General features: G+C 34.3%; 1 protein-coding gene and 1 long non-coding RNA gene across 2 annotated transcripts; one reads left to right on the forward strand and one right to left on the reverse strand.

Moving 5' to 3' along the window:
* Positions 3189-6896, forward strand: LOC18611764. Its single transcript, XR_001926308.1, has 2 exons — positions 3189-3494; positions 5874-6896. It is a non-coding gene; the product is annotated as an uncharacterized LOC18611764 (long non-coding RNA).
* Positions 8542-9526, reverse strand: LOC18611766 (RING-H2 finger protein ATL78). Its single transcript, XM_007048196.2, has one exon. It carries the CDS (start codon positions 9393-9395, stop codon positions 8733-8735), a length of 663 nt encoding a protein of 220 aa, XP_007048258.1. The 5' UTR covers positions 9396-9526; the 3' UTR covers positions 8542-8732.

Raw genomic sequence — 14093 nt, forward strand, 5'->3', positions numbered from 1 at the left:
AAAATGAGGATAATCTAGCTACTAAATTATTGTTACACCTTAAAGTTTGGCCTTGGGGCTATATGCCACATTGTAAAGAGACACTCCTTCCATATAGATTAGCGAAAAAAGTGACGTTTCTTTTATGTAGCGGCACACCATAACTTGGGCCATCAAGCTTTCTTGATATGATACCGGATATATTACCATTTCTTTTAATATATTCTTCACATTACAATAATGTTGCACGTTTCATTTTGATTAATTCAATAACTTTGGTTATATCTTTGGGTAATACGTGTTAATAAGTTGCACATGCATTGTTGTATTTGCTTACTCACCTTTCATCACGTTTCTTTTTATAATTATTTTATCAAAAAGTTTATTTGCATACCCAAACAACTAGAATTTAACATTTTAATTTTTTAAAAATAACATGTCAAAATCTTAAGTGAAAGAGATAGAATTTACGAGATAAAAAAGTGTTATCTCTTTTTGTGTTATTCAAAATTATATATAATAAAAAAAGAAATATTCGTATTAATAAATTGTTAAATGAAATATTTGTTTATTCAATTATTTTTCTTCTTTCATTTTCAAAACTTTTTGGTACCCCATTTTATCTAAATAATATTTCAAGACATCTAATGATTGGATTTAATTAAAAAAAAAACAAAGAAATGGGAAGATTCATTGTTTAGATTGTATGGTAACAAACAAAGTTTATATTGTGAACATTGAATCAGTGTAAAAGTAAATTCAAAGCAAAGAAATAATTATCATTTGAGGGTATATATGTTGTAATGGTATATGTAGCTACAAATGGTAGCCTAAAATCATTAATCTTTGCTTAGCTATTAAGAATAAGAAGAAGTCGCCTAGTTGGAGTAGTGTCCAAGTCAGAGTTGGTGGGAGAGCCATCACCAAAATATTACTAATAATAATAATAATAATAAAATCTAACAAATAATTCCCAAAAAAGAAAATTAATACGATGACAATGGAGTCATGTGTGCAGATCCCATCCATGACTTAGCCGAAAGAGCAAAAACCAATGGCCATGTCGTCCTGATAATGACATGGCTGCCAATGCATTTAAATCTGTCTGATTGGACTCCACCTTCGAAAGAGCAGAGGAACACATCTTTCTCAATCAAAAGAGGAGTAGTGGGTAAAATGGCTGCCGTATTTAAATTTTGAAGGGAGAGGATGAGTGTACTCAGCCATACACCCTTTTTAAATTTTAAGGAGCAATAGTGGAACCCCGGTTACAGTTGGACAACCTCCAAACTGCACTTTCAATGAACTTCAAACTCCTATGTTTTAAACAAACCCATCCATTTCAATTTTGAATGAGAACAAAGCTTTTGGTTTTACATGAACTGCCCTTGTCCCTACTATCTGTATACATTTATGGGACCACCCTGTTCTGTTGTCACTGCCTTTGATAAATTTATCTTGTCATTGGATTTGATGACAAATTGTGACCGGGGTTTGCGGATTTTTGGTTTGAATTTATATGAATTGTTTTGTTCATGGGATAGATTCTGACTTCTGACTTCAATTTTGTTACACACAAGTAGAGATTCAAAACCTTTTTTTTTTTTTTCATAAATCTGTAATTTAACTATTATTACCAATTATAAGTTTACTCAAAGTTTATATTGATTTTGTTTGATCTGTTTGTTTAGTTTATTTATTTATTGGTTTCATCTATTCAATGCAAATAAAAGTTATTTCATTGCAATTTTACTTGTAAATGCAAACTTATTAAAAAAAACTATTTGTCATATTATTTTTTAAATCAAATTTATTTTAAAGTTGTATATTTGATTTAATAATAAGTATATGTATTATTCATTCAAAAATTTGCATTCAAATTTTCTCTTTCTAAAATTGTATATGATAAAAATAAACATTCATTTTTAATGAACTATAGAAAAAGTTAGACCTGGAAATTTTGTATATAACGAGATAAGATGAAATAGAGTTAAGTTAGTTTGGATTTAAAATAATTATATTTTGTGTTTTAATTGTCTTAACACGATTAGGACACGAAAATTTTGTGTTTTAAATGTGTTACACTGATTTAACCCATTTAAAACATGTTTAATTAATTATATTATTATATATTCATATAATTCGTATCTGTTTATTATTTGTTTAATTAATCTTATAAATGTGTCTACCTGACATGTTTATAACTCGATTATGACCCGTTTAAACTTTATATAAATACTTTCTTTTATAATAATTGATGATGGTGATGTTGGATTTTATTCTACTTTATGGATCTTATTGTTTTATGATTATTAATTTTAAATTTGAATAATGAAGTTTTATAATTCATTTGTAATTGTATACATTTTAATTTAATCATATTAATTGTTTTTAAAATTTTAATCATACTAACTGTTTAAATATATTATAAATCGTGTTGTGTCACATAAAATTTAACTTGATTTATTTAATAAATGTATTTAGCGTATTGTGTCGTGTTACATGTTTAATAAATATATATGTATTTGTATTTAAGATTTTGACATATTTAATTAATCATATCATATTCCTGACTTCTTATACAATTGCTGATACTTGAACTTAGTTAAATACATGAATATGAATAATCAACTCTAAGAAAAATTACAAGACATGTGAATATGAATAGTCAACTCTAAGAAAAATAATGGACAACTATTTTATAGAAATCTCTTTCATTTTTTTTTTTATTAATTTGAAAATTGGAAATAATACAGATTGATTCTATGTCAAGTTATATGTCACAAATCACAATTAGCACTTGCCAAAAACGTATGGCATATTTGTTTTAAATTTTTTTCAAGGATATACATAGCAATTAAAAAGTAAAGCAAGGCTTGTGTTTTAAAATTTTAAATTAAGGGAAAAGTTAAAGAAAAATACTATGAGAATTTAAACCTTAATTTATGTTTTTTCTTGTCCATGTTAAAATAATGTTTCATTTTTAATAGTTTTCATAATTTTTATGAAAAGAGTGATAATAATACTATTTCTTTTTTTGTTTTCCACCAAAAAACAATATTTTTATTTTTATAATAACAATCTTAACACGGAATATGCCTAAATCTTTTCGGGCTGAAAGCCTAAAGAGCTGGGCTGCACTTACGAAAAATAGAAGTAAAAAAAATGGCCAGGAAGAAGGCCTTTTTGTAAAGCCCCTGCTGCTAAGATAAATAGAGAGTTGCGATCCTCATTTTTCAGAAGGGGGGCGAGGGTGTTGGCCTCCGCTTTGGGTGAGAGATGCGAAGAGAAAGAAAGAGAAGTTATACACTGGAAGCGGCCAGAAAAATGTGGATGAAGAAATATCTGAGGGGACCCTGATGTCCGAATTTCTCAATGAATAATAGTTTTCAATCTGAATTTCGAGGGCTGCTCGTGTTTCTTCTTCGATTTCTCTCCATCTCTCAATCCACGTGGCCTTCTCTCAATTCCTCCTTCCTGGACCTTGTGATGTTTGCTTTTTAACAGCTCTGAAGGTTCATTCTTCTCTTTTTTTATCCTCTTTCTGATTCCCTTGCTGTTTTTTTTTTGTTAATTTTCTATTTCATTGTTAATGTCTAATTTTTTTTTTGGGGGGGGGGTTGGGGTGTTTTAATCTTACGAGATTTGCATTATTTCCTTTTTTAGCTATTTCTGGGTTAATGCCTTAATAGGTTTTTCCCATGTGATTGTTGAAAACTAGAAACAATTAGCTTTTGGGGCCAAACTAATACTATATAAAGTATGTAATGTTAGCTTTTGGGGCTAAACTTGTGAGTGTTGTTCCTTTAGAGAAACGAAACCATCAAGTATGTAATGTTGTAAGTTAGAATTTGCAACCTTTTAAGTTGATTTAGTATTTCAAACTACAAGAAGAACAAGACCAGAAATTTTATGAATGTTTTAGTATAATGTAATGTATATACACATATATAACATTTTCAAAAATTTTTGAGGGAGCTATGGCCTGAGCCCTGATGGCCCTTCAATTGATCTGTCCCTGATAATAGGAACCCTTTCATACCTTAGGCTAGATGCTATAATTCATGTAACATATGACTCCCACGAACACATTAAGTTCATAGTTTTAGGGAAAACTTTCTAGCTAGACAAACAAATTGTTCCAAACATTTGGAGGGAGATGTCCCAATGATTTGGAAATTAAGGATAATATCGTCAAAAGATTCATGCAGTGATTCCTAGCAAGTTAATATAGCAACTTCCTCATCTGGGAAGTAAACAATAAATGAAGATTAGTTTTTTTGCGAGTTACCTTGAATTAAAGTGAGAAGAGAGACTAGTGTTATCCAACACAAATGCAAAATCCTTACACAATTCAACCAGTGTTTTTAAGACACCAAACTGATATAATGTAAACTAACCAAGATAAAATAGAAGCAAATAATCTTAGTTCAAAGTTAGGTTGAAATTTCTTCCATAGACAAATGTGGTTATATATTCTCAGGGATCGTGGGGACAATGGCACCCACAAAGTTTGAATACCCTATACAAGTGAGCTTTGAGATGCAAATATGTTGGTTTTTTTAATTTTCTTTGTGGTGCTCTTTCTTTGTGGGCACATGGACTAAAAGTAAATTGTATTTGAGAGTGGTTAAATCACAAATATTTGTTTATTTGACTTTACTCATTAATATGCAATTGCAATTGGAATGTCACAAGCATGCACATTTAACTAAAAACCAAATTGGTTTGGTTTTCTCACCAAGACACCGATTCAATTGCAATTGGAATGTCTCAACTCACAAGCAAGCGCTTCTAACTCTTCAATCCTACACACCAAAGATCCAAAACAATTACTGTGATCAATTTAAAAATTTCACGGTCTATGGTTGAGGCTACTATGTAAAGAGTTGGAAAAACTCCAAATTTATGATTTCCAAGGCTTAAAAGTCTACTTTACTGTTCTAAGGTATTTTTTTATTGACATTATATTGTTTATCATTTTATTTGAATATATATATATATATATATTTAAATTTTAGTCTCAAACTATTGAATCTGAAAGCATAGTAGTGTGCAAAAGGAATCAAGAAAATCCCTCCCTAATTCATTGAAAGATTGTGTAAATGCTACTAATTTCTAGGTCTTTTTCAAATTTATTGATTTGTTTATATTTTACTTTTACAGCTTTGGAGGTTCTCATGGTAATATTTTTGTTTTATTATTGAAAAGTTGTATTATGTACTTGTAACTTCATAATATGAATTTATGTTGTGTACTTTTTTGGTTTGTCTTTCTTCATTGTTTTAATCTTTCATTTTGCATTTTTTGTTGAAAAGGTTTAGCAATATATAATAATTTAAAAAATTTACATTGGAAGTGTAGTGGCATATTGCAAATTTATTTATTAAGAGTGTGGCATGAGGAGGATTCTCGAATGGACAATTTTCGATGTTATATGGTGTGGGGGCTGGAGCTGCTACAATTGCATTAGCGGGAGCTGCTGTCCTGGCTTGGCATTGTCGTTAGTTCATTGATTTATTCTGTAGCACAAGATTAACAGAAGCCACTGCTCTGCCCTAATGAGGATCTTCTTCATATTTATTTTGACAACAATTCAGATTAATAAACTTCTTAAACTTCAGGGTTCTTTTTTAGGTGGGGGGGGGGGGGGGGGTAGGGAGGGGGGGAGGGGGGGAGGGGAGGGAGGTAGGGTTGGACTGGGAAATCCCAATTTAACTTAAATGGTTGCAAGTTTTATTGTACAATATTACATACTTGAGGATTTTTTTTCTCTAAAAGAAAGTGGTCACAATTTTAGATAAGTTAGTCCAGTTAATGTATTTTGTTTCTACATCATTATGTGTTTATTCACGAGTTGACAAAAACTTATGCATTTGTGAATTTGTTATTAGATGTTAAGCTGTGGCATTGCATGTGTTTCTATCAAGGCCGATAATTACCAACTTCAGGGCCAGGGTGCAATTCAAGATTTTGATGAATTGCTTGCTGACTATCTGAGTTGACAAATTGTTTGTATGCTCAAAATCTACCATGGACTTCACCTTATCGGATCTCCACTCTAGCTTTGAGCTTTCAGCTTCCTACTAGTTTGTGCGACTGTATGCAACATTTTGTATTTTGGGTTCTCTATTGTTTTTTGTACGCAGGGAAAAAGAATTTGAAAAACATTTCTCTAATTGTAATTGTGTTGGTATGTCTTGTGTGTTCATCGTCGCAATGGATTGTGTATCTGCATCTGCATGCCGAAGCTTTGTTTAAATCTGAAGTGGAAGCAATGTAAGAGTTCTTTTCTGAAAATATTAATCTTGAAAGCATTATTTTAGTAGTAATTCCTTTGGTGTCTCTTTTTTGTTCATTTGATGCAATACATTTGTGTACTTATGCCTGCGTGCCTAAATTGAGCGTGTAAATCTAGAGTGTAGAGTTATGGTTACGATGCTTGAAGCTGTAGCCTGATGGAGCTGCAGTGGAAGCAAGAAAAGGAATCAATTGCACAATTATCTACATCTCCGCCCACTCTTTACCTAGATTTTCCTCGTAGTACAAATGTGGAAGAAATACATAGTTCTGCTTATATAATGATGGAAATTAGTTTGATAAATACTGTAGTTTATGGAGCCTAATTGGCCTGGAGAATCTGTGTGCCTTGTCATTGTTACTTTTCAATACGTATTCTTTCTGTGAAATGGCAGTTGGACAGAAAGAATGGTACAAGCAGATGTGTCAACTGGACATTCATGGAGTGTCCAATATGCATCAGAGGAGACCTGGGAAAGAGTTCGAACAATCCATCTTTAAGAAATTTGGACGAAGTTGAGAAATGCAATGTACCTACCTAATGATTGACTAACACGGCATGGTGCCGTGTAGATATGTAGATAATGAAGCTGTTTCTTTTAATCAGTTTGCTATCACATTTTGCTTTTTCAGTTCGGATGATGTTCAACGTGATAATTAGCACATACAGCTGTTCCTATACGGTGATACCTTGATTGCTATGAATCCTTAGGGTATTGGTGCACCATTTTTCTTGGTAGTTTGGACCCACAATGTGGTTATAACAACAATTGATTTCCCTAATTCATTAGGATCTCCTCCTAAGCTGGAGTTCTGGTGGTATTGGTGATATAGATTTTACATTAAGCTTTGCTCACAGCCACATTAAAGTCATAATAAGAACCTTCAGTATATTTTGCCATCCATGGCCCACCCTCTGAAACCGCAATTCGTGCCAGTAAGCCTAGCCAAATCAAATTTTGGCGGCCGGCCTAGTGTTGTTATTAGTCAGCTCCCGCTATGTGAGAACTATGAAACAAGTTCCCCCTTTTGGTACAATTTCATACTGATTTGAAAGTACATTAGTGGATTCACCTTCAGCATCCATTGATTTAATGCTCTGTTATTGGTTCAAGATATTGTGTTTTGAATGTGGTTTCTTTCTTTTTCAACCTAGGCCACCTCTGGATCTCCATGGCGATTGGCAAGTGTGTATCCTCTCTTTGCATGGTGTTTGAAACAAGTCAAATTTCACTGCACATGTCCCGAATCATCTTTTTGGGATTTGCTTGAGATGGCATTATCTCAATAATATTCTAGTGATAGCTTGTTTTTGTTTTTTTGAAAAGCGATACCTTTATTTTGTTAATATCATATTCTAGTAATTAATTCAAAAAAAAAAATGTTCATCTGATTGTCACACTCTAATTACCCACAATTAAATGACATGAACACAATAAATAAGAAATTCATGAGTATGAATTTCTTGTGAGTACTAATCAGATACTTAAATATTCCTTTTAGTTAATATTGTTCACAATAAATAAATGTTCATGTATTTGTTATTTATTATGTATACGTCATTTGTAAGTAGCCAGATCGTCCAATTGACAGACAAAAAAGCATTTTTTTAAAAGAAAGATGTTGCAGACCCATCATTTTGTACTCTTATTTTTTTTTGAAAGATCGTAGTTTCATTGCAAAGAAAGGTGGAATAATCCCCTTCAAAAATACATCAGTAAAAAACCAGTGATTTGTGGGCTATACCTGGGCACAAAAAGCAGGTATAATCCCCAAATCTTAACCATATCAACCCAGAAAAATTTGCTATACCAAAATCTGACACTATACACTTCCCATGACTGATACATGCACAGTCCTGCCAATACACAAAGACATCAAGTCCTGGCAGTAGAACAAAATAGAACCCGACCCTTCCTGCCCTTAAACCACAAAAAAGTTTTCCGATGGTAATGGTCTTTATGATGTAGTACTACTACTAGTAGTATTATATTTGAAGCTGGTTTGCAAGGCACTTATTAAAATGTGGCCATTTCTTTTATTTTCATATTAAAATGAAGTCTGTGGTCTTGCTGGTGTAAGTGATCTTCGTTTTCAGTTTGGTACAGTCAGCTCCCACAACTCTTTGACTTGCTTCGTCCTTTGTTTATTCAGCTGATTAGTTTAAGAGAAATTCTACTAAGTTGCTTGGTCCTTCTTGTCTAATACTTTGCAGCGGCTTCCATTTTAAGTTATGAACACTTTTTCCTATGGAGGGTAGAAAAATGATTACGGAGGTAACAAATTTTAAACTGTGCACAAAATTTACAACTAGCTTTACACTTGTTTTGAATGGTATACTGGCTCCTGACCTTTCCATATCAAGTGGAGGCCTTCTAGTGCCAATCTTCATGGAACAGGGCTGAATTTTGGCTAGCATGTGATACAATAAACCAAAAATCGACTAAGCTAATTCACCTATAGCTATGTATCAAACCTTCAGGATCTACCGGTGCGATGGTCACAATGGTTTCTTGCACTGGAGGAGGTCCTGATGAGCTTGCCTGGCTACACCCAACAATCTTTTGGCATGTCTCTAAGAGGCAGTGCCTGCATTTAGGGCAAGATGAGTGGGAGCTCAGCCATTTATCAATGCACCGGACGTGGAATCCATGGTTGCACTTTGGTAGAAGCCGCACACGGTCGCCAGGGGTGAAGTCTGATAGACATATGATACACTCTGTGTCCAAGCCAGGGAGCTTCAAGTCAGCAGAGTAGTTCACTGTTGGAAAGGTCTTCAAGGCTTTTCGCTTGACCCCTGTGTTAGCTAACCGAGCTGAGGTGCTTGCTCCGGACTCTGAGGCTACTAAACCTGTGCATCTCAATGCACACCTAATGATGGAATTCAGTCCTAGTGAGCAAATTAGGGCACACAAGAGGACTGACAGAACCATAACAACATTTGCATCGAAGCTGTTATTACCGGTGTAAGGATCTGATGAATTGTGGTTGTTTTCAGGGCTTGCTGGAGCTGCTGTAGTTGGTGTTTCAAAAGGTGGGGTATGCAGCAGCAACCTTCTAGAGTGGAATTCTCCAAGCAAATGTTGAAGAAGTTGAGTGGATATGGAAATGGACATAATTAGGCAGGGTGAGTTCAGAGGTTCAAATACTACTTCTTGCAGGTAGTTGTAAAAGGGGATTTATATATAGGGAAAGGTAGGGATTGGAACTTGTATTTTGAGTCCTATGATAAGGTTTTTTCCTTTTTTTTAATATATTTTTTGTTGAATTTATGAATTATGTTGGGAATATTCTGAAGGTTTAGACCACAGTAGGGGCTCTATCTTTTATTTTATGGAGAATTATAAACCATATGGTTACTCCACTTGACTTTATGAAGTTCACGAAACTTTCTTATCAAATAGGATCCACCCACCTTCTGCTGCAAAGAAAGTGCCACGTGGCAATTGCCTTTCATGATAATATCTTGAAATGGCCTGATGGACCCAGTCCAGCAGAAGCCAGGAAGGAGCCATGAACCTTTCCAGTCTTGAGATTAGTAGGGCCATACATGTCTCATGTTGATTCAACAGTCAAGTGGGCATTTAAGCTTTGTCAGGATAGAGATTATAATTTGTTTTTTAATAAAATCATGTTCCAATGTACTAAGCGATATAGACGCCAAAATTTTTTCGAGTCAGACTCAACTCAAGTCTATAATCCTTGTGTTCAGCTTAAAACACATGTAGCCACCCACTAGTAAAGGAGGCAGCCATGTATCTATTCTGTATGTGTTTTTCTTCCATCCCTTGGCCCCTGACCTTTCTTTTTCCTCCATTTCCCATTTGGTGCTTGTCTCACTTATTGACACATATAAGAAACTGCTGAATTTTGACTAGCGTTGAGGTCAGAATTTGTTGTGCCTATCTTTGATGGTGAATGAATGAGAAAGCCCCAATAGAAATCAAACTATACATAACAAATAGAATGGTTATCATGTCAAATAACTGTTGTTTTTTCGTTTTTCTAGAATTATGTAGAAGGTTTCGCATTAACTTGCCGAGGTGCTGTTAATAATGATGGAGATAACCAAAAGAGATAAACAAGACACCACTGAGTCGCACTGGTTTTGGAATACGGGCGCTTCTCTCACCCTGTGAGCCACTCCTCAATGCAATAACTACTCCTTTTGTTCATCAGTGTCATTTTCATTACTAGTTGTATTCACTGTTGCTTTCTTATCACACCAGTGTTTAGAGATTTGGTATCTGTACGGAGCGTCTTCAATAGCCTATCATTAGCCATCTCATCAAAATTTGATAGGCAAATGGGACCCCTTAAGATTCTTTCTTCCTTTCTTTTTGCCCTTTGATAAGCTGTTATCTTTCTGCTGTGCAAGTGGCTGATTACAATCTAACAGAATCCTATATATAACTCCTTGTGGCTCCAAACTGAGGCAAAATTCCTCAGGGGATCTTGGGTGAATCCTTTGGTAATATTAAAAATCAAGTTGCTACTCCGTGGAATGGATGAAAAGTTGGCAGGTTAACACCTTGCGTATTTGAATATGCTATGCTTTCATAATCCTTCCTTTTCCTCCTTAAGTTGTTAGGTTAGAGATTAATTCTACGATTTTAAAGTGCTTCAGTTACTTCAGCTTGGAAAAATATCTGTCGGGTTAATTGCCTTATAAATTATATGTATGAAATTTTGGTATTTGGTTAAATGTTAGGAACATGTACTTTCATGTTCATGAAAGTTAGGTGAGGGAATGTGTTCTTTTTTCCATCTACGTATCTCTGTGACTGAGAGATGAGAGGACAGTGATAGGCTAATCTTAAATGAACTATATATCTTTTAGTGGAAGTGTTAAATTATTATCTCTAGTTATTGTTATGGGCTTCCTGATAATGGCGTGGAGAACAATGTTGAGAAGTGGTGTTCTACAAGCAAATTTGTAGTTTTATGCTCTTAAAACAGTAGTTATAATAATCTATACCATGATTTGGAGGTCAAAGCATTACAGGCATGCATGCTCCAATGATATGTGATTAGTAGCTTCTTAATAGTAATCTCACATGGAATTCCATAGCAGATTGAAAGGTACTGGCTAGCTAGCTAGCTAGCTAGAGTCTAATTAAGACTAAACTAATGATCTTACGTCTAATCCTGAAATTAATCCCATTGCACATATAATCTGAAATAGAAAAGATGCTATAAATCATGGATTCCAATCATGAAACAGCATATACGGAATTGTTCCACTTGCTCAAACTCCTGTCATCTGCTGATAAGCGGAAAGTAAAAGGTAGGAAAGGGATATTAACAAAATCTTAGGGTGTACAGTGTCCAAAGTATAAAGGGCAAAAAGATGCAATGGCATGAAGCTTTTGAGGGCGACAAACCCTTGCATTCTTTTCTTTACAATGAGCACGCTGTCCCAAAATAAAGGTAATATAAATAAACCATGTGAAAGGCACGATCCAATCGTTGTGGAAAGGACACTAAAATGCAAACCAAAAAGTTCGATTAAAATCGAAATTTAAAGAAAAAGGAAAGCAATGAAGAAGACTTGTGGAAGTTCGCATTAAGTTGCCTTTTGTACGCCACCTTCTATGTGCATTTTTCTTCAGTTTGGAGTGTATTCCACGTACGTGCTCTTTGGCCTAGCCTCATGGCCAGCACCTTGTTACTAGTTTTAACTGACACAGCTGCTAAAACTATATCTAATTTAGAGTTTCTAGAACGATTCAACCACAGCCATGCATGGCAGCCCCAACTAAGAGTGGAAATAATCAATTTTGAAGTTATAAAGTGATTAAGTATTGCATAGCAATTAATGAGTTAAATCAAATAAATGAATCAATAAACAAACCAACATAAAGTTAGACGATAATTCAGCATGTGCATTAATCAACATTTGCACAACTTTTTAACCTGAAATGTTTTAGAAGAAAAGGCAGCAGACATATTATTTTATGATTTTTACCAAAAATTACAAAAAAATTCTTGGTTTATGGTGTTGTAAATGTGGTGGGTTCATCTTGAGATTCTGTGAGGTGGGACTATGATTTTCTTATTACCTAGGAACACACAGACTATGATTGTCTCTGAAGCGGCACCATCTTAAGTACTTCCAAGTGTAAATTTCTTGTCCACAATTCGTTTTGCGTCTACAACGTTTCTGAACTCAACTGCAATTTCTAATCAAAGTTAACATGTTCTGTATTATCTCTAGGTATTAGTTAGATAATAGGGTATCTTGATAAATGGGATTTATATACTGTCTATTAGGATAATTAGTATTTATTTATTATTCGTTTTAAAGTTGGTGCATATCAGTTGATATCACAGCTAGCAGGTGAGATGTTGAATCAAGAACTATGTGCTTTCATGATGTTGCGCCTAAAGCAAATGAGCTCTTTCTTTGTTAAGGGCTGAAGTTGTCCCTCTTCCTCGTCCAGTCAAACCTCCATCATATTTTGAAGGTTCCATTCAAAAAACCTATGATCCTTACGGTTTGAAAATATGAACACCTATATGATTGGACACTCGTACAACTACTTTTTTCCTCAGGTAGAATTGCCTAGGATCCTGCAATTGAAACAATGGCAACCTAGTTAAATCCTTATTCATGTTCTCCATGTGTTCAACTGATTCTAAGTGAAGATGACCTTCTTGTGCTTCTTGAGTCAATAAGGAATCGTTCATCGTTTCATATTGATCATCAAATTTTTGGAAAGAGCCCGTTTACTCTAGGGGTAACATCATGGAAGCACACGACGTTTGTCATACAACACTTTCTAACATCTTGACCTGCTTTGATAACCAACTGAAACAAAATGGAAATGAGTCTTTTTGAACTAAATTCAACTTACAAACTCTAAGAGTCCAGTTTATAAAGAGCTAATACCCTTCAGAATTATACAATAAATTGGAATCGAACGGATTCGGGTTGTCCAAATGCAACGAACTGTTTTATCGGTAATGCCCTCTGGAAAAGTGGGGAACAAAGATAAAGCTCGGGTTGCCTTTATTGCTTTTGCCATATATTGTTTCTTAACAGAGTAAAGTGCTTCTAAACTATTTTTGTTGGTTGATGGAGTATTCGTGGTTTTATTTTTGAATTCTGGTCATGTTTTGCATTTTCCTTGTGCAAGATTGATCGTACAATTGGTTGGATTTTTTGATCCAGTTAGAGGATTTTGCTACATTAACTTCTCAAGAATTTTCAATTCAATGAACACTTTGTTGCTTCGACAAGGCAATTTCTTGATTAGAAAAATTCTGGTGTATCTTTAGCAAACTGATATACCAGACACAAGATTGCATAATTGCACTATGTGGCTGCAGCTTTGCTTTAAGTGGTCGAGTTCTGACCCTACCATGTATGAATTTTAATGAAGGTTGGGAATTTCAATGTTAAATAGCTTTAATCATGATTTTAATGATTATTAGTAATCACTCTGAAAAAATGGCTTTGAAATCTAATTTCTATTCAGTGAGTGTCGTGACGTGGGGGTCCGGGAACCCGTCCGTCAGATGCGGGCGAAAATTAAAATCGCAAGGTGTGGGAGTCGCCACCAATCTTTTTTATCTAGGTGTGATTGATCACCTATTAACTCGATTCTTAATTGACGAAGTCCTAAATTAATTTTGGGTTCGTCGAAAGAACGAGAACTGGTCCACGTTTTTTTAGAGATGGGTTCGGGAGTGCGATTACGCACGGAGAAGGGTTAACACCTCCGTGACGCCCGTTCTACGAACGGTATCATTTAATCTTAAGTTATCTTAATATGGCCTTTTCTTAGTTTAATCCCTATTTTATTAATTAA

The sequence above is a fragment of the Theobroma cacao genome, chromosome 1 (assembly GCF_000208745.1).
Source record: "Theobroma cacao cultivar B97-61/B2 chromosome 1, Criollo_cocoa_genome_V2, whole genome shotgun sequence".
Classification (NCBI taxonomy): domain Eukaryota; kingdom Viridiplantae; phylum Streptophyta; class Magnoliopsida; order Malvales; family Malvaceae; genus Theobroma; species Theobroma cacao.